Source organism: Sturnira hondurensis, unplaced genomic scaffold (genome assembly GCF_014824575.4).
Source record: "Sturnira hondurensis isolate 20B ecotype Veracruz unplaced genomic scaffold, ASM1482457v3 Scaffold0013299, whole genome shotgun sequence".
NCBI lineage: Eukaryota > Metazoa > Chordata > Mammalia > Chiroptera > Phyllostomidae > Sturnira > Sturnira hondurensis.
The window spans coordinates 8,691,099-8,711,154 of NW_028085930.1; the positions used below are offsets into that span (position 1 = coordinate 8,691,099).

The 20,056-nt window shown below is 39.4% G+C and overlaps 1 protein-coding gene across 1 annotated transcript in view; it reads right to left on the minus strand.

The window, feature by feature from the left end:
- LOC118997585 (collagen alpha-4(VI) chain-like) overlaps positions 1-20,056 on the minus strand; it is a 114,921-nt gene that overhangs the window by 23,916 nt on the left and 70,949 nt on the right. The window contains exons 22-33 of the mRNA XM_037061315.1: positions 17,117-17,170; positions 16,964-16,999; positions 12,387-12,449; positions 10,553-10,615; positions 9,444-9,506; positions 8,848-8,910; positions 6,415-6,465; positions 3,980-4,015; positions 3,814-3,876; positions 2,445-2,507; positions 1,278-1,313; positions 297-333 (exon numbers count right to left, since the gene is read on the minus strand). Coding sequence (XP_036917210.1) covers positions 297-333; positions 1,278-1,313; positions 2,445-2,507; positions 3,814-3,876; positions 3,980-4,015; positions 6,415-6,465; positions 8,848-8,910; positions 9,444-9,506; positions 10,553-10,615; positions 12,387-12,449; positions 16,964-16,999; positions 17,117-17,170 — 628 coding nt within the window. The remainder of the gene's footprint in view (positions 1-296; positions 334-1,277; positions 1,314-2,444; positions 2,508-3,813; positions 3,877-3,979; positions 4,016-6,414; positions 6,466-8,847; positions 8,911-9,443; positions 9,507-10,552; positions 10,616-12,386; positions 12,450-16,963; positions 17,000-17,116; positions 17,171-20,056) is intronic.

Sequence of the window (20,056 nt, forward strand, 5' to 3'; positions counted from 1 at the left end):
ATGCAGACGTGTGGGAATGCACTTACCATTGCATTTCATGGGGTGCCGTATTGCACACTGGAGTTTTTCCTCCACCATCGAGGGGCTGAGGCCATTTCATTTCTAAGACCACTTTGAGGAAGGTTACTTACCCAAGGGGGGACTGAACTAAATATACTCATTTATAGGATCCTTTTATGATGGACGATGGCACCTCCCAAACCTCAATCAAATCCATGGTGACTTATGTCCTCAACCCAGGATGCATCCCCTTTTCACACCACTGGCTCCCTCTGAGCCCTTTCCAAACAACTTACGGCAGTTTTTTCGTGTGAAGTCAACGATTTCACAAGGCTGTTAGGAAGATGGAGACAGACAGAAAAAAGGGAAAAATATTTAATTTGAAGTATGTTCCTCCTCACTCTAGTGACTTAGAAATGCCATATGGATATTATCAGAGCCTATGTGAAACTTTTGAAGCTATAACAGAAAACCTGAAAATTGTTACAGTAAATAAAACTATCCAGCTATTACATTCATGGATCCAGTGGCTATTTTAGAACATTTAAAATATTTTACATACGATATAATACCCATATTGTTAGAGCTAGGTAAGTAAGCAGAATTCTTTTATCTTTTTTATCTGCCTCACAAGGCAAAGGAATCATATAAGATTTTTGAAGAAGTTTAAATCCAGGAATCTCGGCACAGAAGGCAGAGAAGTGCCTTCACTTCTTGGATCTCCGTATCAGCAATTCCTAGCACACTCCTTTAGAATGGCTGCCCTAGTTTCTGCTTTGTCCCTTTCTCTGTTCTGTTTTTCCCTCCACCCACCACTTCTTGCTCCTCAGTTGTCCCTATTTCCCTCCCCCAACCCACAATAGTATTTCTGTACTTGGAAGATGAAGAACCAATATAACTTTTGAGACTGTTTTCAGGTGTGCCATGAGACACCAAGGCCGGGACCGTGTCCTGTATGCTGGCTTATAAATACTCTATAAGCATATTTTTGAACTTTACAAAAAAGGCATATTGCCTAGGGGGGTGGTCTCAATCTTTCCTTTCATGTCAACTAGTCCTGCTCAGATACATCCAGATTCCTTCCATGACCTAAAATATTATTCTACTCTTTTGATTTGGTTATAACCTTTCAAAGTAAAGTCTATTCTATAAGCTTAAGGTACCCACAAAATTTGTGAGAAGCAAAACTAAAGAATCTTTGTAGATTTCTGTTTTGTCAAAGTAGAAAGCTCTGTGTTCTGAAAAGAATAAAGTTTAGAATCCAAACCTTTACCTACCGTCATATCTGCCAAGCCTTTGGGGCCCTTGATGCCCTGCAAAGAACAGAAACAGGTTTAAAATGCAAACTTCTGAGGTCCAATACATTACTATCCTGAATTGGTGTGAAGTTCTGATAAAATTCACCATAGTTCATGGACTACCTCCTGGAGTTCTGGAGAACAGAACTGACCTCCCTCCTTAAGGAAGGAGGTCAGAGTGCCTACGAGGTATGTGCCAGACCTTGGAGTCCAGGATGCCTAGGTAGATGGTCTGTAACTTTCAGAAGACCAAATCATTTTGAGACAAAGCCATAGTTTAAGATAAAATTCAGGAAAAGGCCATTCAAGAATCTCAGAGCCATTTGTAGGCAGTTCTAAAGCAGAACCCAGTTCTTCCCATTCCTTTCTCCTCTGTCCACCCACCACCACCCTATCTCTGCCCTAGACCTGAAGAAATCTCCCCTGGATCCTTCAGAATAGAGATGCCTTATTTAGACTCCACAAGGCAGTAATCTGTGGCCTTTGACAGATCACTACAGTCTTCTCAATCTTGTTTTCTCACCTACAAAATGAGCATGAGTGGTCCTTCTAGGATTTTTGATTCTCTGACTTTGTTGTTCTTCCCCAGTAAGCCCAACACTGCTGTGAAACCACCAGGTTCGACCCCCGGCTGACTCACTGTGCCATCCCTCATGAAATGACAGCTAGTCTCCTAGCATGAGCCATGGGACAAAGTGACAATAAGCCCACGTCTTTCCTTTCACACCAAATAACCTTCCAGAGAATTTTAAAAATATATGTGGGCTTGCAACATTGTCAATTCAGTTAAGATGATATAAATGTCCTATTTTGTTAGGATTTCTTTCTAGTTTGGGCATAAATGTTGTTGCTTACCTTGTTTACATCGATAAATTCAATCTCCAGGGAGTATTCTGTATTATTTTATCTATTTATACAGATTTATACATCTTCATCCCCTCTAAAGCTTCGAGTAAAACATGTATGTTGAAGAAATATACTCTGTAAGGACGTGAAGTGAATGTGAAGCAGATTTGATCTATTCCCTATGTAGATCCTCTTGTGTGTCCCAAATGTTCATTTCTTCTTGGAGCTGCCTCTTATCAGATCTCTATGCATTTTTACACAAAGGTTGAAAATAAGAGAAAGGAGTAGAGTCCATGTTACCTGTGGTCCTGGTGGGCCTTGCTCACCTGGAGTTCCAACAAATCCTGGAAGGCCAGCATTACCCTAAAAATCACCAGACCAAAGGAATAAGCTTCCCCCCTTGAATATAACTCAATTAAAGCCGTCACTCCGACATATCAAGTTGTCATTATATCTAAGGTAGAGTGAGTCTTCCACTGAGTAGTTAGTCTGTGAACTGTGATTCATGGACGAGATCACACAGAGACTAGAAAGAGAAGGGTTCTCTTTATGGGAACCATCTAAATTTCCCCCATATACCTAGTTCCATCCAACATGTGTACATGCACACAAACACATACTTCCAAACAGTCTTGAAGGATGTCATATTCAGTTGACCCTCCAGGTTACACGATTAAGTGAATGCATAAAGTGTGCATTGAGCCCCTGGCATCAAGAGAAAAGTAAAGCTCCTTCACCCTCCTCTGATCTTCAGTGTGTGAGAAAAGGTATATGCTAATCATGGATTCACTGCTCACCATCATCTGCATGTAACTGATGTTTTATCTTTTCTTTAAATTTGAAACCAGAGAGATAAGTTTAGCTGAGCAGGGCCATATCAGCCAGCAGGAAGCCAGGTAAGGCATAGATCAAAATTTTCTTTCTGTCCTTGCCAGTGTATGGAAATACCAATTATTGAGCTCCTAGAAAATATACATTCACTTACCTTTCCTCTTTTTTTCACTGAACTCTGGTTCATGTTTTTTTCCCAAATGGCTTTGTTCCCTACCAGCTAAAAGAGGTTTTATCTACCTCTTTTATATCTACCAATATCTACCAAGGTTTTAGATATACATGGGGTTACTCTTTCCAAAATGAGCTTCTGGTGATTGTGGCCCTTCAAGACTGAATCTTCAGAACCTGAAGAAATAGATTTTTAATAGTAGTCTCTATAAAGTACAGAAAATAGGACTCAAAGTCTACTGAGATGGCAGCCACATTTTTGAGTGCGTAGTAAAAGCTAAGAGAAAGGTGAGGCTTGGAAAAAGCTCAGAGAAGCAGCAGTATTTGTTCTGCAGCTAAAACAATACCCTTCCAAATGGCATCTAGGCTTACCCAAGACAGTGGTGCCTCCAAACTTATTTTTTTTAAGACTGATATCGCTCAGCTGATACTCTAGCTTGGATTTTCTGTTGTTATGGTTTGGGGAGCTGTGTTTGCACTCAGAAGACGAATGAGAATGGAACTAGTGGGGAGTGAGTTAGCCTTAGGAGGGTGTGGAACGTGCCTGCCTGAGGAGGGCAAGGGCGTCCCGCTCAGAAGTCCATCAACCCCATGGAAACAGGCTCCCATGAGCAGCGTGTCATGATGTAAGCCTTCATAGGTCTTGGGAAGTCCCTTTCATTCTTACCCTCTTCCCTCTGATTCCCTTCGCCCCCTTCTCTCCTCGGTGGCCTGGGTCACCAGCTTCTCCCTTAAGAGAATCAAACGCAAACTCTTGAATGTAAAGAAAACGAGTACAAACAAATGACATGCGCTGCATACCAGTTGCCAGGCCCAGAAAGATATCTTCTTACTTTTGTGCCAGGATAGCCAGGAAATCCAGGTTCACCCTAGTGTCAGAAATGAGAGAAGAGCCCGTTTAACTCCATGGGATTAAGTCTTTTCTTTTTTTGGCATTCCTCGGAAAAAAAAAAAGAAGAAACAGTAACTTGAGAAAAAAAGATTAAAAACAGGTGCCAGAAAAAACAACTATATCAAAAGTTATCTTGAGCTACTCCCTAGTGTCCATTTTTATCTCTATAATTCATTGTGAAATAACTTGCAAATGATTTTTATAAATTCCTACCCCTCCTTGATATATTGTGTAATGAAACTGCCTTCTTAAGCATTTTTACATATCCGTTTCAATAATCAGAGGTCTGATCCGATGGAAACCAAGGAAACAGGCACCAAATTGACTGTTGGGAAGCAGCTCCTCAAGGTCAGATCAAAGGCATGCCACAAAGCAATGATCCATTCAACAAATATTTATTTAGCCCTTACTATGTGTTGGGCACTTTTCTAAGCACTGGGAATTGAGCAGTGAACAAAACAAAGACCGTTGCTATCTGCTAGTGAACAAGAGATGTATAATATGTCAGGAAGAGATAGAAGCTGTTCCAAAGAGGGAATTAAGGGATAAAGAAAGACACAGTGGATGGGGGTATATGTTTTATAGAAGCCTTTTGGTAAAGGTGGCATTTGGGCAAAGTCCAGCATGAATTAAGCAAGGCAAGCAGACATCTAGGAGAAGAACATTCTAGGCAGAGAGAGAACATGTTTAAAAAAAAAGAAAAAGAAAAAAAACACTGCATCATCCCCTCCCCCAGCTGTGACAAGCAAAATACCTCCAGGTGTTGCCAAATGTCTCCTAGGGGATACAATCACCCCTGAGAAGAACCACGTGTATGGACCTACTTCTTCCAAGAGTTGCCAGAGAGAAATGGGGCAATGAAAGTGTGTAGTTAAGTCAGGGTTTTGTTGTTGGTTTGGGGTTTGTTTGGTTTTTTTAGATGAGAGATATTCCTACCTCCTTTTACATTGGGAATGATCTATGGAGAGGGGACAGCATGAAACACATCACTCAGGGAAGAGGAGAGTGAACAGACTAGGAAAATGTAGTCTGCTAGCCAAGCAGCAATAAGGGCCATTGAAAGTGAGACCATTATGACTTGCTAGGAAAAATTCATGCAAATGTGGAGTGAATCTGCATGTTCCACAGCACTAAGTATATCACAATAAGCATAGACTGCCCTTGTGTTTAGGTTGGGGTGGGGTGGGGGTGTTGGGTATTGTGGCTCAAAACATGCACACTTGAATTCTACCCAGAATTTCCTGCCGTGCAAACTCTCCCCCAGAGGAGAAAGACCTAATTTGCCCGATGAGACTTCCATGAACTAGTTTCCACACTCAGCCCTGTCTCTAACCAGGTCTGTGACCACAGGCAAGTTGCAGCATGTCCCTGACATGTCTCTGACATAGTGATCCATTTTCTTATCTGTAAATCAACAAGGCTAAGCTAGACGATCACTGTGGGCCCACACTCTTCATCATTCCACAGATATCTACTAAGGGACCACTATGGTTGGGGCATTTTCCTGCTCAATAAAATGGCAGTGGTGTTGTCTAGAGCCACAAAGGAACATAAGAGAACTGTAGGGAAGCCAGCCCAGAGTTCTGACATAGGTAAGTAGCTGAGCATCACCAAATATCCCAGTAATTTCTTCCTTTGTGAAACAAAAACTGTAACTTGCAAGCCAAAGCACCAAGAGCAACTGCAGCTACAGACATTTGATTAGCTCAACCAGGTTCATGTGACTTCTATACTTCAAATCTTGTCAGTGATATATTAACAACCTGTTGAAATACTAGCTTCCTATGGGAGTAGAAATACTTAAATATACTTATTAAGAACCTACACTGTGCCAGGTTGTGTTTCAGCAATACCAAATGAGTAAGATGCAATTCTGCTATCAGGTTCACCAACTGGAGGTAGACAAATTCACAGGAATAAATTAAATATAACATCAATGGAAAGGGTCTACTGTAGAAATATGAACAATGTGCTTTGAGAACACAGAATACAGGACAAAACAAAGTCTGTCTTCCACAAAGAGTAGTTGATATCTGAGTTAGCAGAAAATGAGGAAAGTTTGTCTAAAGGAGGGAGATAGGGAAGGACATCCCAAAGAGAGACAAGAGCATTTGCAAAGGCAAGGAGTTGGGAAAGAGCCTGAATACCCAGGGATAGCTGGGTAGGAAGAAGGTGAGGTAAGGAGTTTGATTTTTAAATAACAGAGTGGCAAAATTGGCTTTTATTTTTTAAGGAGGGAACTCTGAGAGCTACAACATGCCATAAACAGCATGTAGGAACCATTCCTGGCATGCCACTTTGGCAGGAACTCTTATTCTAGTAAAATAAAATAAAAGCTATAGTCTTGAATTCAGAATACTCTAAGGTAAACCTCACCTTTCTTCCTGTTCTTCCTGGATGTCCATATCCATCGGGACCAGAAAACCCCTAAACAAATGACACAGGATGAATTGTAGAGTCACCCAGATCATCACTTGGTTGATAATATTATCTGAACCCTTAGAAAAGTCAACCGTGGGAGGAGGTGGGAAGGCAGAAGGGGGGTTGATGGAGGTTTATCCCAGCTTCATGGGATAAACATTAAACTACCTTCAAAGGATAAGGAGGGAATAGGGTTTAAGGTTTTTAAATACCATGATACAAATAAGTTTTTGGTATTCTCATTAATTTTTAGCCTGCTCTTCAGCAAGATTCTGTACCTCAGCAAGATACCATGGGTGTAGGAAGCCCACTCACTGTACATAGTTTTCCTTGGGAAAACTTGCTTTCCTTGTAGGATAAAGGAATGGTAGAAGAAATTCCAAAATTGGTAAATCTCTAGACAGATTTTTGGGGGAAAGAATGGGATAGAGGCAATGTAGTTTAGTAAATAAGTTTATAGGCTGTAAATCCAGACAGAGATGAATTTTTATTCCACTTTAACATTGGTTGCATGAGTACCTTAGGCAAGTTACTCAACTTCTCTAAGCTTCAGTTTCCTCATCTGAAACTGAATTATCCTCATTAAATGGGAATAATAATATCATCTATCTAGCATGGTTGGTAGAGTAAATGAGATTGGGCATGGGAAGTCCTTAGCACAATGCCAGGCACAGAGAAAGCACTTGGTAAGGGGTCATTATTCTGCTGCTGACAGTGGTAGTAATGGTGATGATGTTTGCAAGAGAGTGATTGTGACGACGGTGATGAGGGTGGTGGTGATAGTGGTTGTGGTAATAATGGTGGTGGTGGTGGAGGTAGTGGTGGTGGAAGTGGAGGTGGTGCTGATGATAATAATTATGACAATGTTGATGATACTACAGGGATCTCAGCATCTGTACATACAGACAATGAGCTTCCTGATAAAGAGTGAATTCAGAACCTTTTAGGTACTTTGAGCTGAATGGACAAAGACTACACCTAAAGAACTCAATTACATCATCTGGGAAGAGAATTTTAAATTCTAAGCCACAGAGATCATTTTTATGGCTAAGCAGTAAAGTTTAAAATATTAGAAAATAAGACAAAGATTGCCAAAAATGAGTTGTTTATGGGGGGAGGATGCACATGAGGTTCATTTGCTGTCATTCCAGTTTCTCTGTGCAGAAGGACACGCAGAGCCTTCAGCATCTGGAGCCCCAGAGACTCCCATTGTGTAGTTTGGAGATGTCCTACATCCTCCAACCTTCCTGTAACAATACACTCAAGAAAGGCACTGCTCCCCACCTGTCTTTGTCAAAAAGAGGCCTATAGGAACAAGCTTTGCCTTCTTTTAAACCAGGATATTTTAATAAAGTCAAACAGTGTTAACTTCATCATCTGAATTGAGTGTAGACGCAAAACATTATTTGCCCTACATTTCATTTGACAGTAATCTTGTTCTGTTTTTTCCCTTGCTGCATTTACATTTAAGCTCCTTAGGACTGCTTTTATTTTCTCTCCCAGCAAACAACTACAATTGCAGTGCTGAGTGTAAAATAGATGCAGGTCCTTCCTACTGCCGATGAAAGAAATCTCAGAAATATGAGTTGCAGGAAAGACAACATTACTCTGTATTGTAAAGCTCATTCCAATAAGGTGTTGAATTGAAAATAGTCATAAGAAACTGATGTGCTCTTGTGTTCAAAGCAATGACTAAGGTAAAAATGCATAGCCCTGTCTCTGGAAGTGTTATCTGTTGAAGTAAACCTTTTATGATCCTTGGTCTTCAAAGGTTATTTCTTTGCTCTGGATAATCAAATCCATGCCCTTAAAAATTTGCACCTGGGCCCTGGCTGCTGTGGCTCAGTGGATTGGGTGCTGGCCTGTGAACCAAAGGGTCACTGGTTTGATTCCCAGTCAGGGCGCATGACTGGGTTTCAGGCCAGGTTCCCAGTAGGGGGCACACAAGAGGCAACCACACATTGATGTTTCTTTCCCACTTTCTCCCTTCCCCTCTGTCTAAAAATACATAAATAAAATCCTTTTTAAAAATGTGCACCTGATTGGTCATCTTATTTGTTTTCCTGGGAAAAAAAGTTTCATTGAGCATCTCTGTATTCCTAAAAGACTTGCGTGCTTTTAAAACATCTTTGTCAAACAGAAGAGGCTAAGTGGCACCGCCCTCTTCAATAACATGCGAAAAGGCAAATTAAACTCTGAGACATGTTTGGGTTCTTTATTGATATGATAAGTTTAAGGATCTTTGTTGAGATTCACAACAGCTCTAGTAATGATGTCATTTTTGTTATCTCAAATATTTATCGTGATTATTAGAATTTTATGTGAAATAAGAACAAGGAATAAACAAGAAATTCGATCAGGAGTCCAAAACAGACAAACTAGACTTACAGGTTGCCCTCTTGGTCCTTGTTGACCCCGTGGGCCTCTCTGTCCTTCAACACCATGCTCTCCCTTTTATAATAAATGATAAAGATGAAATTAATTTTCTCCTATGAGTTCATACAATTTTATATCATTTTTCTTAGGAAATTTACAGTCACTCTTTTCAAGTCCCATTGGCATCATCCTACAATCTAAGACAAATATCTTCCTCTAGGCTTTTGTTAAATACAAAAAACTAAAAATATATGTTAAGTTTTGGTATTAAAAATTATCAAAATCAGTTATGCAATACAGAATTTTATATTGCTATGACTTTTTCTAGGTGTGAGTGTGTGAATCCACATTTATGGTGAATGCATATGTTTATCTATCTATTGATATGTCTTTGTCTATTGATACATGTGACCATCTATTCATCTTTCTATGTGTCTGTCTATATATCTTTCCTTCTCTGTATCCAGCTATCCAGCTACAAGGTAATGGACAGTCAACATCACCACCAACCATATCAGAAACTCATGCTGGAAACGATCACATAAGGAGAGGTTCATATAGGAAGACCCAAGTGTCAATCAAGGAGGAGTATATCCTCTGACATCTACCTTCATTCCTCTCAGTCCAGCTTTTCCTCTTGAACCACTCGGCCCTGGAGGCCCAGGATTCCCCTGCAAAAAGACCATGCCCCAAATCACCTAAAGGGCCACAAAGTTAACCATCTGACTCTTGTTATTATTGAAATGGTCTCGAACTGAGAGCATGCTCACGAATCACAAGATACAATTAATTTTATCTTCCAACATAGAAAATGCATAATAAACACATTTAACATCTGGGCTGGGGGATGAGGTGGGGGAGTAAAGTGTTCTGTGCCAGAAGCCACGTCTCCCACACACCAAGAATTGAAGGAATCATCTGGCTACTAGAGGGGATGTTTGATTTGAGCAAGAGGTCAGGAAGACGAACAACCGGACTTTCACCCTTCCCAAACAGGAAATATCATCAAATGAGAATGAAAATAATACAATCAGTCCAGAGGCCAGACATCTCCTGACCGTGAGAGGATGCAGGCAGATCGAGGGCTCAGGCCACCCTGGAGCTATTTTGAATCTACAGATATTCTCATCCCCGACTTAAATCATGCTGCTCAGTTTTGAGGTATTGCAAATGCTCCCTTCCTTAGGAAGCCACTCCAGTCATCTGCCTCAATCTGGTCTGAACCTTCTCCATACCACCAGGATATTGGATGAGTTGTAGAACAGGCACTACAAAGACCCAAGTTAGAGGCCAGTTCAGCCTTGACTTTGCAGATGACGAGTAATTTAATCCCTTTGAGCCTCAGTTTCCTCATCTATAAAATTGGGATAGAAATCCTTCTTTACGTGTTTGTGAGGAGTTAATTAACCTCTTAGTCCCCTTTTACACTATTTTTCTTGCTCCACAGTTAAGTATGAGCTTGTGTTACACAGCCCCAAGGTTCAACCCCAATCTCATTGATTGCTCTAGTCCCACAATATACTTAGAGTAGAAGGGGACATGTACCTGATTATTGGTATCTGCTTCATCAAATCAGCTATTTCTAGAAACTCCTGACACCCACAGATCCCAGAAAAAACAGGGAGGCTTTACATTATTTGTCTGGGAACACCCAGGTGCATGAACTGGCCATTGTTAATGAGCAGCTGTGTCGCAACTTCTAGTTTTTTATGCCTACCTGAGCACCCAGTAAGCCCTTCGGTCCAGAGGTTCCTGGTGGTCCTTGCCTTCCTCTTGGTCCCTGGTCCAAAAATAAAATTACACTTCAACCAATTTTCATAGAGATACATAATTACAGTATTTTCCACATACCCACAAAATCATCTTGGATGCTGATGGAAGCACAAATTAAGGTGTCTGGCCCAACACGGTCTCAGTTATTACACATCAATCAGGAAGCATCTGCACCCTGAAGCTCCCCCGGCACACTCACTGCAAACTCTTTCCATCTGAAGCACAGGATGTGAGTCCTCAGCATCTATATTTTTAACCATCTCTTCAGCTGAATCTGATGAGCGCTAAGGTTTGAGAACACTGCTTTTATATTTCAATTCACCCAATGCAGTTTAGGTATTAAACTTCTAAAAAAAGTGAGTGGTCTTTTCTGGAAAAAAAATCAACTTTTTTCTTATATATACAAGGGCTAAACAAGAAATTGTGTTCTGACTTCATCAAGAACCAAAGGTACACTTAAGGGGCCTAATCTCACTGGGCACTTTGCTGCAGAGTTGTTTGTCTTCTCCCCAATCTATTTTACTTTACTGATTTCTGACACTTTAATTTTTTCCAGCTTTTCTGAGAAATGCTTTCCTATTAGAAGCATTGATTATAGCTCCTAGACTCCCGTGTGAGAGATTGAATCATCTGTGTGGGTACTGAATCACACCCACATGTCAGTGGGGAGTGAAAATTAAGGAGAGGTTTTATCGATTATCTTGCTCGTGGCTCACCACACAGCCTGCTCCCCTCGCATTCAGTGGTACAGCAAGGCGAATGTAAAGGAGCAGGCCAGGACCCCACAGCAGCAGGACATCCAAATCTGAATTAAGCCAGGGATCAAAAGAAAAGGCAAAATGCGTCTCTTGGTTTTTTCCCCCTATGTTCAGGTACTCTTTTTATCACAAAGTAAATAAAGTCTGTTATTACACATTGATTACCCATGTCTGTCTTTAGTATCTTTGTCAAGAGGAAAATAGCAGAAATCTTCTCGAATTATCTTCTGACACTCATAGGATCTTCAAAGTTAAGGAGTGTGAGTCAATGTGCTAATAAAATTGGTTGTTTTAAAGTTCTTCCATTTGAGAACACTTTGAAACAATTTGGCTTTTAGAAGAAAGATGTAGAATGTATTCCAGAATGACAGGTTTGGGTTACACTTAGAAGAATCCAAAAGAACTGACTGGAAGTTTAAGTGTCCGGTTACCACAGAATAGCTTACAATACTCTACTGGACTGAACTCCTTGAAGGCAAGATCCTTGACTTGGTGGTCTGAGTGTCCCAGGCCTGTTGGCAAAATGCCCTGTGTATGATAGGTACTTCATAAACAGGTTGCTGATTTTTTTCTGCCAAACTGAATACAATTTTGATGAATTAAATATAATTTGAGTAATTTGAATGGGCAGTGATTAAGAGCAAAGATTTATAACTATGCTGCCTGAGTCAGAATCCCATCTTTATCACGTACTTACCAGCTGTGTGAACTTGGCCGATTTACCTAACTTCTCTATCACCCTAATTCTCCCCTGTAAAATAGGGATAACAACCCTACCCCTGAAGAATTTAATGAGTTATTACAAGTGCTTAGGGTCATATCTAGGACATAGTAAGAGTTCACTAAATACTGCTATTGGGGTTTAACCTGCCCAGAAGAGAGTTATATAATTTGCTTTGGGAGGCCCTGGAAGGGAGGTAGCCAAGTTCATTCTTATATATGCTAAATCCCTATCATAGAATCTAAATCGAATTTTTAAACAAACATCCTTTAGCCTGGAAGCAAGTTCACTGATACAACCTGTGAGCCTGGATACCCAGGTTCTCCTTGGTAACCGCGTTCACCAGATTCTCCACGCACACCCTGTCAAAATGAATAAGATTTAGTGAGTTCTCCAAGCATCTTTAGTGTTCCTACTGAAGACAGCCTTCCCTACAAAACGTAGCCCGAAAGCCACAAGAGAAAGACAAAGACCATTTTCCTGCCTGTGCTCAGTCCTCTTTGAGAGATGGAGCAGGAGAGGAATGGGGGTGGGAGTTCCACTCAGGTGGGGAAAATGCAAGACTTACTGTCTTTCCTAGTCTTTGCGCATCTCCTTCCCATGTCTCAGCTAGTGACAGAAGCAAAACACTTTGTTTAAATTGCTCACACTCCCATTTAACATAGTGACTGGTTACTAAAAACCCATCCCTGCCTTTGAAGGAATGGGGGCCAAATTCTTACTGCTCTTAGGGACCCTTACCCCATGTGAAGAAACTCAGAGGTTGAGCACAGCAATAACTGTGACATTCTAGAACAAAGGCCCAAAAGGCACATAGAGAAACAGCAGAAAACTGGTTAGTGCCCATTTTGTGAATTATTCTATCTTCTTTCTCATGTTGACAAGGCTATTGATTGATGATTCCGAGTCACAGAAAGGAAAAAAAATCTTAAACTCAGAATGAATCAATATGTGGATCAATTACACGTGCTTCTTACGTTTTTAAAACTATTCCGATAAATGGGAAGCACTTATACTAATCATACTATTCTATTACTCTATTCTCCAAGAGTTGATTTCTAGATTTATAAATATAAACCATGTTTTAAAAGGCAGGGAGCTAGAAATTTGGAACAGCTTGTGGAATGTTGCCTAACTTGCGCATTACATGAGTGACATTCATAAGGCGACGTTTTTGAAAACCATGTGGCTCTGCACAGCAAAGCTCGGGCTCTCTCATCATGACCTCATGCCTGCACATTGATATCAGTGATATTTAAGCAGAGCAGCAACAAGAACAAGACAAGAAAACTTAAAATATTACTCTTTACATCACTGACATGATAGGTAACAAAACAGAAATTACCAAATTGCTTAGTAAATCATTGTTCTTTAACAGAAAAAAGGCATGATGTATTAAAATGGTAACAGGAAGGTTTGGAAACAGAGAAGAGCAGAATTAAATATGATTTGAGTAATTTGAATGAATTACTCAAAATATAAAGTAAGCAGAATATAAAATAGTATATACATTATGATAATTATATATACAAGGAAACATAGATTATTGCCAAAATAATCTATGCATTGATTTGTTTGCCATAATACAATCTTTTCCATAAATAAAATCTCATTTCGATTTCCGTTTTATTAGGCATCTTGCAAAAGCCAGAATATCTCATTTTATAGAGAGTAATGAGCCACATGGTCCAAGCCCTGAGAAATGTCATTTAGAGTTCAGCACCTCTGTAAGCTACAATCTTCCAATAGTATTGGTTCACCTTAAGCAGGTTATAGTCTCAAAAACATAAACGAGTCTACTTGACCGATGCTCCAGCACGGGGTTATCTCGAAAACTATTGACATGTTGAATAAACCCAGTTCACCCTGGAGTCTACAATTCCTTCTTTTTAATAAAGAAGTCAAGTCTTTAATAGGAAAGAGCAAACAACTACAGGGATTCGACAAGATTACAATGTGTCAGAGGGAGAGGCTTCCTATCAGAAACAGCAGTTTGCACACGTTTTTCTCTGCTTCCAAGATGAGAGGTTGCTGCTCTACAATTGGTCCCAGTGAGACAGCAGGACAGAGGTCCAGAGAACGAGCCGTCTGGACTGGAGCGGGATGACACAGAAGGGCCCAGGAAGAAGCCATCCAAGAAAAATAAACCTGACATGTCTGAATATATCGGGAGGTTAGCAGTCTTGTGAAAGAGTTTCATGATTCACTAATAATAAACTCATAGAACACAAAGCAAGAGCAACTTTGGGGAGAAAGGGCGGCTCAGGACAGGAGCAGTTTTATAGCAGTAAATAACGCTTATCTAGTTATCCTGGGAACAATGAACCGAACTGACCCAAAAGTAGAGGAGGTACGTTTACTGCAAGCATGAGTTTGGGGACAGTGTATGGAGGAGATGGACAGGTTAAGAAAAATCTTTATCCCCCACATTGGGGAATCAAACAAAACAAAAACAAAACAAAACAAAACAGACCTTTAGAAACAGAGAACTAACTGACAGTTGCCCAAGGGATCAGGGGTAGGGAGATGGGTGGAAAAGGTGATGAAAAATATTGAGAAAGAATGAAAAAAGAGAAAAGAAAAGCATTCTAGAACTAATCTTGTACCAAGCAAGCTTTATCATATCAAAGTGGAGGGGAAAAAAAAAACAGTTCCGAAGGCTCCATCAACAAGAAAGTACAGGCTCACAATACATTATAACCTAAAGTGCAGCCTGAACAGGAACCTGGGTTAGGAGCTGGCCCATGGCCATACGCTGCAAACCCAATGTATTTATTCTATAATAAATGTTTGATAACAGTACATTTGTTTAAGTTAAAATATACAGAACTAGAGGAAGCAGGTTAAAACACAAAATTTTCTTTACTCTTGAATATAAAAACTTTAAGGGCTTACAGAATTCTTGGTCCAGCTGTGAAAATAAGATAAACTATAAACCACAAGTGAGCACACAGTAAGAGCCTGGAGGGGACCATGTTCTGATTCAGGAACACACTGGGTGAATCCAGGTCTAAACTCCAATCAACAGAGAAAAAAAGAAAGAAAGAAATCAATAGAAAAACCCAAAACTGAAAGCCTAGAAAAAGAAAAGTAAGCATGTCATTTAGGGAAAGGGCAATAATACCATAAGGAAAAGCACACAAGCATGAGAGCAGGTTCTCCTGAAGTTCTGGGATGCGGGGACACCAAGAACAAGGAATGGGCAAGGAAATCTTTTTCATTCTTATCTTGAAAGTGCAAATGGACTTTAAACTTATGCACAGGCTTGGATCTGATGTAAATTAAAGAAAAAGAAAGATCTAGGAGATGGAGTAACATAGGGAATAACCAAGAACAACAGAGCAGAGGACCATGGGTATACAGATAAATTGCACATAGTATTACAAAAGAATTAAATAATTCAAGAGTAGAAAATTCACTCCACTGCCTAAAGTCACTAAATTTTTCTAAAACTTGGCTTGGTCAATTGTTTATTCTTTTCTACCTTTCAGTGGATAAAAACAGTGGGATAAAATGATATATATTTTTAAAGATCGTATTTATTTATTTATTTTTAGAGAGAGGGGAAGGGAGGGAGAAAGAGAGGGAAAGAAACATCGATATGAGAGGAACGTCAATCGTTTTCCTCTTGCATACCCCCAACTGGGGACCTGGCCCCCCAGCTCTGGCTTCTGCCCTGACAGGAAATCAATCGGTGGGACAACGCCCAACCCACGGAGCCACACAAGTAAAGGCAGGTAAAATGATATTTCAAGACATTATTTATTTTACCAGAGTGAAGAATTAATAGCACAAAAATTATCTAAGAATTTACTTCAAATTCTAACATTGTTTAAGAAGTGATATTTTACTTGGTGCCAGCAAAACTTGTTTTGGATTTTTGAAAGTTGGGGTTTCTCCAAAGCCATGATTTTTTAACATTTTTTGGTTTTAAGAAATAATATTTTACTTGATACCAACAAAACTTGTCTGGATTTTTGAGACTTGGGATTTCTCAATAGCCATGTTTTTTCAACATTGTTGGTTTGGAGACCTGTAAGTCCCATTTCCTTTTTGTGCATAGCCCCTGGGCCAACACGTGCGCACACACACACACACACACACACCCATTCACTCATCTCCAGGCTCAGAGATGGCATAAGTTGATCTCTGACTCTTCCATCCTAAAATCATGAGACTACTAGAAAAAAATAATACTAGCAGAGTGTTACCAGACTATGTTAGAGATAAGTCTTCTCAATAAATTTAACTTTTATTTCCAAGAGCATTCTGAGCTTTGGATCTGAATCCTATCTCCACCAATTATTAGTTATGTGGCCTCTGACAAGAAACTTCATTTTGCTAAACATCTATTTCTTCTCCTACCCATAAAAAGTAGCCCAGGGTGCTCAGAATTCTGAGGGCTGTCGAAAGGGTTGTACGAGATGTAAGTAAAAGTCTAACACAGTGACTGGTGCTAGATAAATGCTCAGTAAAATACGATTTTCACCACAGATATCACCCCATCCTACCCTCAAGTCACATCATTCCCCCTTTGGAAATAGTAAAACACAAACTTTTCCCTTCAGTTAGTAACTACGACATTCCCTATGCACCCTTAGGAAGTGTTCTTTAAGTGGAAAAATCATTATTTTGGAGGTAAAGCTATTAACTTTTTTCCATCTAAATGAAATGTTATTTGTAGCCAGCTGGACATGGTGCGGAGAGGAACCATATAAACCCTCCCTCCTTCATGAGAAAAGGTCCCCAGGGACACTTCCCAGTGATCTCCAGGGAACCTCAGACAGCCCAGCCAGCACTGCCCTTGACCTCAGACAGAACTATCTAAAGTGCCACAGATGTGCAACAAGGAGCACCTCTTCCAGAAAGCACTGACCTTCAATCCTGGCAGACCTTGTCTTCCTCTTGACCCCTAAAAATAGAAGGGAAATGTAAACCTTAGAGAAGAAAACAGCCAATTTTCACCCCACCCAACCTCTCCCTTCCACAAAAGCAGGTGAAATGTGCACCCCATAGACAGTACACCTACCTGAGGGCCAACATTTCCAGTTACCCCCTGAGGTCCATTGTAACCAGAACTTCCCTGAAAAGTAAAACGTAAAGGGAAGACCAGTTTAGATATCTATACACATACATTTGCATTTCTTCTCTAGGCGTGGACTATCCAATACAGAAGCCTGTAGCCACAATTGACTATTAAGTTTAAAATAATTTAAAGTAAATTTAACTGAAAATTTAGTTCCTCAGTTATACTAGGCACACTTCAAGTGTTCCGTAACTCCATGTGGCTAGTGACTACCACTTTGAACATCACAGATAGAGAATATTCCCCTGACCTCAGAATGTTCTATTGGTCAGTACTCCTTCAGAGTGCTGACTCGATGCTGGTGTTTTAAAACATTCACGCTGTGGGCATCTTTCCCCAAAGACTTTTCTTTTGACACCTCCTTAGGGTTCAACATGTTGGGACAGTAGTCACAGATATTCTCCAACAAGCCATGCTTGATATTTGAAAAATACTAGCACTCCCTTCTCTACCTGCATCCTATGGAGAATGGCCAGTAGAGACAGAAGGTAGAAGAGTGTGTCCCTGAGCATATGAAGAGGTCAGTAGACACAGCTGATAAGGGAGGGAGAGGTCATACGCAGTCACAATGGGGAAACTGTCTAGTGCCCTCAGGTTCTTTAAGATTAGAAGTGGGAAAATGTTTAGGGTCCAGGAAAATAATGAGTTCATCTTTCAGGAGAAATGGAAACCACCCGAGCACAAATAGGGATATCTTAGAATATTATTCGGCGAAGTCAGATGCTAAATCAATGAGAATGCATAAACTCGGAATGAATGTAAAATGTGGAAACAAAAACATTTTGTGCCATGTGTTCTTCTGTTATTTATAACAGACTCAATTCTGAAGTAATTTATATATTCCACAATATGAAGAAAGTGTTAATTAAATCATTGTAGAAATGCTTATTGAAATAGTGTAATTAAAAATATCTATCAAAAGTTCATTAAGTAGAAAAATTGTGCTATAATGTTGTTCTTTCCAAGTATGCTAAATTCTGTGAAAGAATAATGTAACCCAAATACAACAAAAGACAAAATGATGATTCCTCATTTTATTATATTACACTGGAACATTTTTTAATAAGTCCTTGAGATGCTCATCTGACTTTCTCAGGGAGAATAACTTTGCCACCAAAAAATTAGGGAAGTTAGTAAAATGATGGTGTTCTTAGCTACTGGAACTATTGATTGTTTTCTCTACATTTTATTTTTCTTTATCCCCAAATATCTACTTTAAATGTTACTATTATAATGGGAATTGTTTAAATAAAGTATTTCGTATCAGGGAGAAGGCTTTGGATATAGCATTCTCATAATTGGTCTACATATAATAAAGATTCTTTCTTAAAATGCTTATTATTTTCTAATTTCAATAGTAAGCAGTTTCTTTTTTAATTTCTTTTTTTCTTTTTTCTTTTTTTTGTAGCCAACATAATAAAGGGATTATTTGAACCATCACAGGTACCAGTAAAAGAATGTTTGGAAACAAAAAAATTTACCATCTCAGACTGTTATTGTCCAAAGTACTTAATCATTAGAAAGTGTGTCAAAGTATGTTCACAATAGATTAATCAAGTGACCAAATTAATGTGTCAATAATGAGATAGACTGACCTAGTGTCCCTCTTGGTGACTAAGGGTACATTTCTTAATTTCCTACTAAAATTGATTAACTTAAATGTAGTCAGGAAGAAACATTCAAACAAATCCTAACTGAGAGATGTTTAGCAAAAGAAACTGGCCTGGAATATCAATGACATGTAAACTAAGGAATAAAGGGACACGGTTGTGATTAAGAGATACAGCAGAGACAAAATGACCAAGTGCATTACATAGTCCTTGACTGGAACCCAGAACAATGACAATGATAGAAATAACCACAACAGGCACTATTGGCGCAACTGTGGAAATCTAAGTATGGACTGTGTAGTAGACATGATGTCGCACCAATATTAAATGTCTTGAGTGTGATGATTGCATTGTGCTTATACAGGAGAAGGTTCTTGTTTTTGAAAGCTATTCATTGAATATTTAAAAGCAAAATGTCATGATATCTTCAATTAATCCTCAAATGGCTCAGCAAATTATATACACATATTAACTATGTATTTGCATAGAGAGACATAAAGCAAATGTGGCTAAACAGTAGCAATTGGTTTTCATTGTGCTAGTATACTTGCAACTACAATTTTTTTTATAGATTTAAATTTTTTCAAAATAAAAACCAGGGTAAAAGTTATACAGGCTCAACATGGAATCTTTCAACAACTTGGATAATCATATTAAGAAAATGGAATACATCATTTCTGGGTGTTTATCCCCAGGAAATATAGATATATTCAACCAGTTAGTACTCTTGTTGACTGCAGAGTTTTATGATCTGTTTTTTTTCTTTTAATACTACATCATGAATGTTTTTCTTATTATAAAAAAATCTTCTAAATTATTTTTCATGGCTTAATAATATTCCATCATGTGGATTTTCCATTGTTTTATAAAAGATCCCTTATCATTGGACATTTAAGCATTGTAGGGATTAAAAATCATTACACTGATCATCCCCGGATCTGAATCTTTAGATTGAGTCATGCTTAACGCCTGGAAAAACCTCAATAACTGGAAAGACCAGATCAAAGTACATGTACATATTAAGCCATGGGAACACAGTGGCGAACATATTAAGCCATGGCGAACTCACTCCCCTTTCTTCCTTGCTAAGAAAATCTCAGTTTTGTTTAGAGCAATGACTTGCCCAGCTCCAAGGGACGAACGAATTATTACAAGACTAAGCCAGTCATGGAAATTTCATTTCCTTTGTTAGAGATTTGCATTCTCTGGCTCTTAAAATGGGGCAAGAGGGCAGGCAGAGAGCACTGGACCCAGACCATGAGCTGAGTGAGCT